At 43.7% G+C, this 11,095-nt stretch overlaps 1 protein-coding gene across 9 annotated transcripts in view; it reads right to left on the reverse strand.

The window, feature by feature from the left end:
- The window catches only part of Msh3 (mutS homolog 3), a 141,458-nt gene extending 130,392 nt beyond the window's left edge, over positions 1–11,066 (reverse strand). For 8 of the 9 annotated variants that reach the window (NM_001191957.1, XM_063282328.1, XM_063282327.1 and 5 more), the window contains exons 1-5: positions 10,929–11,066; positions 9,349–9,466; positions 7,506–7,726; positions 4,344–4,532; positions 474–590 (exon numbers count right to left, since the gene is read on the reverse strand). In NM_001191957.1, coding sequence (NP_001178886.1) covers positions 474–590; positions 4,344–4,532; positions 7,506–7,726; positions 9,349–9,466; positions 10,929–11,066 — 783 coding nt within the window. Of the gene's footprint in view, positions 1–473; positions 591–4,343; positions 4,533–7,505; positions 7,727–9,348; positions 9,467–10,744; positions 10,857–10,928 lie in introns of those variants that run through there. The other variant, XM_063282329.1, reaches the window with a different exon arrangement.
- Positions 11,067–11,095: the final 29 nt, after the last annotated feature.

Raw genomic sequence — 11,095 nt, forward strand, 5'->3', positions numbered from 1 at the left:
AGTTTCAAGCTGTTAAAATGTTCTTTCTGAAGCACTGAAAATAACACCCTCGCTGTCCAGATGTGGAGCAGAAAGAACCCAAAGCAACGGGCACATGGATGCAGTGGAGGACACTCCAGGGCTGGCACGTAGAATACACCTCCATGCCCAGCGCTTAGAGGACTGTGAGTGAGTGTGAGTTCAAGTCCACCCTGGGTCTTATAACTTAGACTCTGGTTCAAAAAAAAGAAAGAAAGAAAGAAAGAAAGAAAGAAAGAAAGAAGGAAGGAAGGAAGGAAGGAAGGAAGGAAGGAAGGAAGGAAGAAAGAAAGAAAAGAAATAGAGGCACAATGGTAATAACTATAACACATGTTAATTCCCATAATTCTAAGTTCTAAAGCCAAAGAAAGCCTTTCTACCACTTCCTAAGACATGCTCTCACTCTCTAGAAGAGGATCTCAATTTCTTTTCCACAAACCAAAGCCAAAGCTGACCTTGTATCCTTTGGCCACCAGTCGGCGGACATGCACGAACAGTCTGTGGGTGGGTATGCTCGCCGTCATAAAGTTGTGGTCCAAGTGGCAATAAATATTGAGTTCCCGGGCAGCAATCTAAAAAGTACAGACAGAGGGCATGTCCGTAAAGTCGATTCGAGATTCCCTGTCCAAGGTTTGCTCGCTTTGTTTACAGTTCACCATGGGGCGCACATGTAGGCTCTGACATTGCTCTAAATACATACATCGTCAATAAAATGTGTAAAGGGCATTCCGTCTACAAAACACATGGTCTCATCTACTTTGGGCACCCCCAAAAGGGTGACTTCAGAGCCAACATCTGTATCTCTAAATCCCCAAAACACACTGCTCTTCTTCAAGGTCCTCATAATACACAAATGTTTCCAAACCCTTCAAATGTTCAGTCTTCCCTACAGTAAGAGCCTGAGGGTGTAATGGAACAAGACGTTGTTATGCAAATGTCCTGGTTAAACACCAGAAGTAGAAGCCACTACAGAGCATCTTACAGGGTGATTCCACTTCTACAGAGGAAATGCACCTTCCTGACAAGATGCTGGCCCTGTTAGCTAAGAGCATGAGATGGAAAGAACTGTGAAAGCAGAAGCAGTAACTGAACTGATCTCTTCCTTTCTTCTAGAAAATACCATGGCTTAGACAATGCCCACCAAAGCCACCGAATCTCACCCCATATCTCACTGCCCAAGCCCCCGTCTCTGAAGTGCATTGTTTCAACATTACTGTCGAGGGAAGCTCAGTCTTTACACATCAGGTCAGGATGGAATTTACTCTTTAACCTAAACAGCTGCTGTCTCCTCCTCGTAGAGCCTACGGCTATGTACCTGTTTCTTCCCTCAGAACACTTGCCGGTGTTAATTTCATAGCACAAAACACACAATAGTATTACTGCGAAGATCAATTTCCTGTACAAACAGGCTTTAGAAAGCTGAAAGGAAAAGGATTAGTGGAGACTAGATTTCTTCATTCCCTAAGTAACAGCATATGTACCACCTTATCTTAGTGGGACAACCTATGGCCCAAGCAAGCCTGACACATAAGCATCATCCCTGAGTCCCAACAATGGCAACACCAGCGATCCTCTTCCTCAGCTTGGCCATCACAGTGCTTTGAACAAGGCACACAGAAACTCATGTTTGAATGCTTGGTTCCTAGTAGATAGAACTATGGGAAGGATTAAGAGATATGGCCTTCTTAAAGGAAATGTGTTATGTCCCTGGCAATGGGCTTTGAGATCTCAAAAGGTCACACTATTCTCAGTTAGCTCTCCTTGTGCTCATGTTTATGTCTCAATACATAAGCACTTGGCTACTGCACCAGCCCAGCCTGCCTACCTGCCTGCTCCCATGCTCCCCACTAGGATGGCCTCGGACACTAACTCTCTGTGACTGTAAGCTCTCAATTAAATGCTTTTAAATAAGTTGCTTTGTGTGGTTTGAATGAAAATGGCCCTCACAGGCTCATGGGAAGTGGCACAAACTAGGAGGTGTGGCCTTGTTGAAGAAAGTAGGTCCCTGGGGGTGAGCTTTGCAGTTTCAAATGCTCGAGTAAGGCCCTCTGTCACCCTCTCTGCCAACGGCCTGCTGATCTGGATGTAGACTCTCAGTGCCAATCCAGCACCATGTCTGCCTTCAGGCTGCCATGTTTCCCACCAGGCCGACGATGGTCTAAACCTCGAACTGTAAGTCGGTCCCAAGTAAATGTTTCCCTTTGTAAGAGCTGCTGTAGTTCTGATGTCTCAACACAGTAATAAAATCCTAACTAAGACCCCTTGGTCAGTACGTCTTGTCACAGCAATAGAAAAGCAACTTAAGACACCCATTAAATATGCAAATCTATCTTTAACCTTCTTCACTGAAGCATATATCAAACACCTCTAAATTAAGTAAGGAAACTTGAGAAAACAATGACAAGATGACTGACACACAGATCATTTCAAGCACCTGCTGACAGCTGGCAGTTAATGTGCCTGTCGATGCAGCAGACTCCTCTTCCTATGACAATTCGTAAGTTAAAGGTAAACAGAAGAACTTGTATACAGCTCAAGACTTTTCCTTGACTCTTCATTGGAAAACCACTGACATGACTACAGTGCACACACTAACTGATGCACTGGATACTCTTTTGAGGGAGGAAAGGTCCCAGGCCACCAGCAAGGAGACAACACGGTAACATTCTGCCGCCGTCACTTCTCACCACCGGTGTTTTACGTGTATGGTGTTCTGCCTGTGCGCATCCCTATTTACCACGTGCACAGTTCCATGGAGGCCAGGGGAAGGCATCAGAGCCTCTGGAACTGGAGTCACTCTGTGAGTGCCGGGAACAGACTCTGCAAGAGTGGCGAGCGCTCTTAACCACCGAGCCAACTCTCCAGTCTCAAGTGACAGTATTTCTTAAAGGGTAACTAATCTAATTTGTTTTTTCAGAAACCCAGAAAACAGGACCTGCAAAACAGCTCAATAGTAAGAGCACTTGTTTCTAAGCCCGCTGAGCTAAATTAATTCCTGAACCCTATCCTAGGTCGCATTGCTACGATGAAACACCATGACCGAGAGCAAGCTGTGGAGGAAAGTGTTAATTTGCCTTTCATGTCCATATCACAGTCCATTGCTGAAGGAAGCTGGGGTGGAAACTCAGAGCAGGCGGGAGCCTGGAGGCGATGAAGACTCCATGGAGGTGCTGCTCACTGGCCTGTTCATCATGGCTTTCTCGGCCTGTCCATAGAACCAGCGCCGCCTGGGCTAGGCTGTCCCCCATCAATTACAAAATTAATTATATAAAAACTTCAGGAGGTGGCATTCAAGACAGGGCTTCTCTGTGTAGCCCTGGCACCTAGAACTCACTCAGTAGACCAGGCTAGCCTCAAACTCAGAGATCTGCCTGCCTCTGCCTCCTGAGTACTGAGATTAAAGGTATGTGCTACTACCTCCCAACTAATAATGTCTTAATTAAATTAATTAATAAAATGTCCTACAGTTTGCCTACAGACTGACCTTATGGAGGCACTTTCTCAACTGAGGCTCCCTCCTCTCCCATGACTCTAGTTTGTGTCAAGCTGACATACAGTGAACCAGCAAACACACACACACACACACAGCACACACATACACACAGCACACACATACACACAGCACACACATACACACAGCACACACATACACACAACACGCACACACAGCACATACATACACACAATACACACACACACAGCACACACACACAGCACACACATACACACAACACACACACAGCACACACATACACACAGCACACACATACACACAACACACACACACATACACACAACACACACACAGCACACACATACACACAACACACACACAGCACACACATACACACAACACACACACACATACACACAACACACACACACAGCACACACATACACACAACACACACACACATACACACAACACACACACAAATACACACAACACACACACAGCACACACATACACACAATACACACACACAGCACACACATACACACAGCACACACATACACACACATACACACAGCACACACATACACACAGCACACACATATACACAGGTTAAATAAATAAAATATTTTAAAAATATTTTAAGATGGGAAATAAGACATATTAAAAGAGTCTATGGCTAAATAAGAAAAATATCAGTTAGTGTTTGAAAACACAATGCACAAGTGGATCTGGTGAAAAACACCTTTAATCTCAGAACTTGGGGGTGGAGAGGCTGAAGTAGCAAGATTAAGAGTTCAAAGCCAGTCTGGGCAGCATAGCATGACCCTGTGAGAAAAAGAAAAAGGAAGGAAAAGAAAGAACAACTTACTTCTGCATCTTCCCCAAAGAACCTGTACTTGTACCCACATTCCACACACAAAACCGCGTCTTTATGCAGCTGCTTCACATCAAGGTACTGCAGTTCTAGTGGAGTATAGATGCTCTTGGACCGCCTGTTAAAAGGTTTACAAGTGGAAGTCTTCTGGAAAGCTTCAGGGGAAGGTCCAAATTGAGTGTCCTAGAAACCAAAAGATTTATTCAGCTCAGAAAGCACCAATTGACCTGCTGAGTTCCCAGAGTAAAGGCAAACTTAGCACAAAGCTAACACTTGGTGACTCCATGGGGAAGCTTCTAAAGGCAGACTGAGGCCAAGCTATCTATGGGTCTGAAAAGTTTTTCAAAATAACGTTTGAAACACAGAAAGTGCAGTGGGGGAAGGAAGACAAGAGAGAATGACATGTGATAGCAAGATGAAAGAGAAAACAATTATTCTCTATGCTAACTTTAAAAATTAAACAAAAGTAGAAAGTCAAAATAAACTATATAAGTATACTGAAAGTCTAAATAGTTTAATGTTATATATCCTTTACATTTTTTATTTCACAAATCTATTAATATCGTATTATTTATTCCCAGGAGCGTTGGGCAGGATAGAGCAGAAGACATGTATTCAGGGCACTTTCAGGAAACACGCTGATAAAGACTGCAACTTTCCAAAGAGACTCACCTCACCTCAATTGTAAAGCTGCAATGTGTTCCACTCACCCTGTGACTGGGAAAGCAGGCCAGCCCTGAGTAACCATTCCATGTGCTAAATGACAGGAGGAAGAGAGCTGCACACTAGTATTCACCCTGCTCCTGACTAGGGACTACTACAGATGAGTGGCCAGGTTTCTCACACCCTGCACCTGCCTTCCCTCTGATGGACCAGACCCTGGAACTGGGAGCTAAAATAAACCTGTCCTTAAACTGATTTTGTGAGACGGTTTATCTCAGCAAAAGAAAGGCCATTAGTTCACACAAAAGCCTCCAAAAAAAGGAGTGCAGACTCGTGGCAAGAGAAACGTGGTTTATTGTATCAGGTCTGAGAATGCAAGTATCTTTAATTTTTATGAGATTTTTTCCCTTTTGTTTTTTATATAAATCCAAGGTTACTATATAAAGCTTAATTCACATTCACAAAAATACACTTTCTAGAAAAAGTACTCATTTATGGAATAAGATAGGCTTTCCCAAAAAATATTTATCTGTGTGTTACTAACAAATTGGTATTAAACAATTTTTAAAACTATGAAGATAGAAATATTTCTCAGATCTATTATGCTCTTTCATATCCTAGAGCCAGCACAGTGAACTCAACGGTGAATTCAGAAAAGCTGGCAGGGGCCATAGTGTTCCTGGCTCTGACTGACAGCCCCACAATTTGGTAGCTTTGTACCACTCATCTGAATCCTATGACCTTGAATAGCTCATCGGTCCAGGTATGGTGCCGACACCTTTAGCCCAGCACTTAGAAGACAGAGGTTGACACAAGGGCAGCCAGGGTTGTACAAGAGACCCTGTCTCAAAGAAAATACAACAGCAATGGCCTATTGCCTGTAATAATGTCCACTTGGTTCCCTGGCTTCCAGGGAACCCTCTGTCTGGTTCCTTCTAGTTCCCAACACTGTTGCAATGCAGAGCTGGTCACTGTGTAAGCAACAGAAAGTAGGCTCCATGGAGGAACTGGTGACACATGCCCATGAGAAGTGAGTTTGATCAGCAGACTTTGTAACTTCCATACACTCTAGTCATGCCGCCTAAACTGCCTCTGAGTATTAAAATACACTCTAGTCATGCCGCCTAAACTGCCTCTGAGTATTAAAATACACTCTAGTCATGCCGCCTAAACTGCCTCTGAGTATTAAAATACACTCTAGTCATGCCGCCTAAACTGCCTCTGAGTATTAAAATACACTCTAGTCATGCCACCTAAACTGCCTCTGAGTATTAAAAGATTTTCAGTTTATATATGACAAGTAAGTCAGCTCTCTCTCTCTCTCTCTCTCTCTCTCTCTCTCTCTCTCTCTCTCTCTCTCTCTCTCTGGTAGACTGAGGATGATAGCTCATGGACCCTGACTTTGTGGGAGGAAGAGAGAACATTCAAAAATACTGGCTAAAACTTTCTTGAAAACTTTTCTAAGAAAAATACAATAGAATTTCAATGTCTGAAGAAAGTAAACGTGTGTGTGTGTGTGTGTGTGTGTGTGTGTGTGTGTGTGTGTGTGTATGCGCGCGCGCGCGCGCGCATACAGCTATGTCTGGGTCACCAACTCTCTAATTCAGTGGTGTCAATCATATCTACATATTAAAATGAAACACTTTTTAAATGTCCATTCCCAACAAGCATGGCGGCATACACCATTAATCCCAGCACTCAGGAGGCAGAACTTGGCAGACCTCTCTGAGCTTGAGACCAGCCTGATCTGCAAAAGGAGTTCCAGGAGAGCTAGGACGATTACACAGAAAAACCCTGCCTCAAAAGACAGAAATAAATTAATGGATAAGTAGACAATAAGTGAATGAATGAAATGAATGAATACGTCCGCTCCCAAGCCTCAATGAAAACCGACTAAGTATGATTCTGGAAAAAGGCTCTGAACACTAGTTTAGTGTTTTTTTCAAAAGTTCTGCAAATTATTTTGATTTGAAGCAACAATGTGGACCAACCATTTCCGTGAATGGACTTCAGTGCTGGAGAAGGAGGTAAATCCCCTGCTTTTGTAATAATATAAAGATTGAAAGTCACAAAGTTCACAGCAGAAAAAATAAAATCCTGTCCTATCATTCCTCTAGCTCTGAACTGACTCTGCACCTGCCAAGCTTTCGGCTGAAAAGCCTCCCACCTACATGACGCCCCGCTGGGACTTCCCATTGGAAATATGGAAACTATCAGTGAGAAGCACCCCAAGTCAATGCTCCTCTCCTACACAGTACAGCAGGGCTGCCTGCAGGTGCTGTGCACTGTTTTAACACAAACCAACTAGCCTCTCCCCAATAAACAGTAAAACTCTTAAATGCTTTAAGAAGAAAGAAAACCAAAGACATAAGTGTTCTCTCAGCTAACAAGGATGAGTAGATGTGGAAGCCATTTATTTCCCTGTGTAATCCCAACGCAGCTAAATGTACTTCAGAACCAAGGTGGGTGGTTATGTATTCACCAGTTACATACTTTCTGATTAGCCTGAGACTTGGAATCTTCGGACAAAACCGCATTCTTTGCACGTTGCAGAGTGATATCTTCGAAATCAGTACACTTTGGCAGAACTGCAAGTCTCTCCCAAAGGGCTTCTGTCTGGACTCTGTTTTGAGGGAGGGCAGAATCACAGCAGAATTCTTTCAACTTTTCCAGGGACTTTGAAACAATCCTGGGCCTCAGACATTTCTTTGGCTCTTGGGAAATATGAAGAAGAAAACACACCAATAGTATTTTGGCTTCACTAAGTCAATTCACAACGTGCACAGAATTTTTCAGAAGGACACTCCCCTTAAAGCAATGCTCTTGGCTATAATGTGACAAAGAACACTGTGTTCAAGGTAAAAATGACCCATTTAAACATTCATATAATTTCATTCGTTAATAAAATCCATAGAGAACTACAGTGAAGGAGGCTGGCAAGATGGCTCTGTAGGAATGGTGCCACCAAGTTGATGACCTAAGTTCAATGATGACCACAAACAAGATAGGAGACAGCCACCCACTTCCAGCTATCCCCTGATCCCCATGCACAGACATGCACACACACAATAAACAAACAATAAAAGAATAAGCAGTGACATTTTAATTTTAAAAAGCAGGACTCTAGTGGAGCTTTGCTTCTTGTGTCTTTGTGTATAATGACAGACAGGACAGGAGTGATGACGGTCACTATTGAGCTATCTGAAGCTAAACAGGGAATTGATGTATAGTTACTAACTCAGCACACAAGATTCACACCCATTCCTTAGAAAAGCAAAGAGTCAATCCCATTGGCAACACAAAATGCTTGAGACTCAGGAATGGGGGGTGGGGGGCACTATGGAGTCTGGAAAGTTCTGAAACAAAAAGAACTGATTCAAAGTAAACTGAGCCTTCATTCTTCTCCCCCTTTAAGCTCTGAGGGCCTTTCTCCCACTCAGCACACTAGAGATTTCTCTGGAAACATATAATATGCAGTATTTCTGGTTATAAACTACTGGAAAATGACAGGAGTCACAGTTGGCTAGATACAGAAATAAAAGGAAGGATTATAAAGAAGTCAAAAAGAGAGATGCAGGGGACAAGACGGTCATGATCAGGGTTGGAAGTGTGGATCATGAAGAGGCTCTGTTCACTAGTATAGAGTTCTACAAGTCAAACATAAAAGACTTGAGATAGATAATAAGAAGACTCACTGGGCACGGGAAGACAGCTTCCTGGGTAAGGGTGCTTACCAACAAGTCTCACAACCTGAGTTCAAAGCCAGAACTCACACAACATAAGGAGAGAAATAACTCCTGCAAATTGTCCTCTGACCTGTTCTCCCTATGTACTAGGACACACACGAATACACACAAATAAATGTAACAGATCGTAAGCAAATGTTTCATCTTTATAACCAAGATTTAAGATAGATAAGGTGGCAGAAGAGATGGCCCAGTGGTTACTCCACATACCGTTCTTCCATCAGAGAACCTGAATTCAACTGCCAGCAACCAACATCAGATGGCTTATAACCATCTGTGACTTCAGCTCCTGGAGGATTCCGCACCTCGTGCCTCTGCAGGCATCTACACTCACAACACACACACACACACACACACACACACACACACACACACACACAACTTTTTTTTCTTAAAAAATGCAACAATACTGAATGAAAGAGCAAGTTGGAAGAATTAATTAGAGAACTGAGCTCTCTGTGGCCCTAGCCTCCCAAACACCAGCTGAGGAACAGCTGAGATCCTTTTCCACACAGGAAAACAAAGTCAATGGTCTCCTCTGCCTTCTGGGGAACCCAGGGAGCTGAGAAGACTTATTCTCTAGCACTTACCAGGATTGTGAGATGCTACTGAGGTATTTTCTCCTTCCTCCTCTGGAACTTTCTTTGCTTTCTTGTTAGTGGGCTCACCATTCCCCAGTGACCTCTTCCTGCTGTCACCTTCTGTCACCTACATCGGGAAGGTTGGAAATGGTGTGTTAACACTATTCTAAGGCTTCAAGTCTCTGGAGTTATTTAACCTTGCTTCAGAGTGATAGTAAGTTCCTTCCTTCCACTCTCTTAGAGTGATCTACTTTTCACTCTGAAAAGGCTTTTGGGGTGACTGTTTTTGCCATCAGAGCTAGATACTGGCAGGCACAGTATCTCATTACCTCACATCCTACTGAAATTATGTGGCATTCTCTGTCTTTCCTACTTATATATGAATACCTTTCCTACTTAAATAGAATACCTCTAGAAGATCAACAAAAAAAATCCATTTTCAAAATGCAAAATTATGGGAGGAAGAGATAATAAATGAGCAATGTATTTCCTGTTTCAAAGCTTCTATCCACTATTAAAAGATGTCCCGGGACTATCTGTTGGCAGGTAATCTAGGAAAAACTTTTGCCTGGTATTCTCTCAGTAGTGAATGCAAAATAAATCTTAGTGAATTTATGAAAATGTAAATGAACTTCAAAAAGAGTAGAGCATCAATCAGTATAGGAAACAAATATAAATAAAAGGGATTAAAATTCTTAAGCTGATTTGCACCTGCATTAAAATACAGTATATAGCTAAAGCCAGTTATAATCACCTTCTACCTCTTCAATCTAGGAAATGGCAAGGCCTTAACGCACCCTGGCCAAGTGTGACACATTGCTAGCCACTGTGGGAAACTTAACAGGGAACCCTAGGTATCCAGCTCACCCTTGGGCCTGCGTTTGTGGCAGTATCACTATGGGGTTTTGTTTTTGTTTCACTCTGCTTTGTTTTGAACTATTGGAAGGGCTTCAAGCAACAGGAAGTAGCCAACGATAAGCATCTACAGAAACTTCATCCATTCAAATGCTTACACTGGGAATCTGTACAGTAGAACAATATTCTTGTACGGCGATCTGAAATACGGAGCAGTGTTTCTGAATTCTGAGACACTAGCCTTAGAGACAGCTTTATTCCAATCGGCCAAGCAAACATATGTAAATAAAACCTCTCTATAAACCATGAAGGGAAAATGTAAAGGAAAGAATGAAGAGCGGAGGTTTAAAAACGCATCCTGGACCGGACAGTCCTTTGCCATTCGCCAGAATAGAAGTTCCTGCCTCGCGTTCCGACTAACGACTGGAACCACCAAGGCCTCAAATCTATTACATCTAATCGGGTAATAAAGTTTTTCAATGAAAACAAGGACCAGCAGAAGCCGCCACCTTCTCCTTCCCTGGCTCTGCCCCTCCTTAGTACTACCCACCATTCATAGGCTCTCGTACGGCCTCCGCTTCCGGCCATGACGCCTACGCGCCCGCTCCGCCCTGACCCCGCCCCTAGCTGTCTGCCCCCGCCCCGCCACCTGGCTCCGCCCCGTCGCGGACAGAACCGCCCCGGACGGCTTTCGCCTAGGTGGACGCTGGGGGCGCTGTGGAGCCGTACTCTACCTTCTCTGCTGGTTCTGTGGGGGACACGCTGGATCTTAGGCTTCCCGCAGACTTGAAGAACCGGCTCAGAACCACTTGCCTCCCCGGGTCTGGGCCGGCGGCATTAGAGCCTCCCGACGCGGATTTCCTGCGGGGCATTGCACTGTGCAGAAGAGCTGGCCTGCTGG

This window comes from Rattus norvegicus, chromosome 2 (genome assembly GCF_036323735.1).
Source record: "Rattus norvegicus strain BN/NHsdMcwi chromosome 2, GRCr8, whole genome shotgun sequence".
In the NCBI taxonomy this organism is placed as follows: Eukaryota; Metazoa; Chordata; class Mammalia; order Rodentia; family Muridae; genus Rattus; species Rattus norvegicus.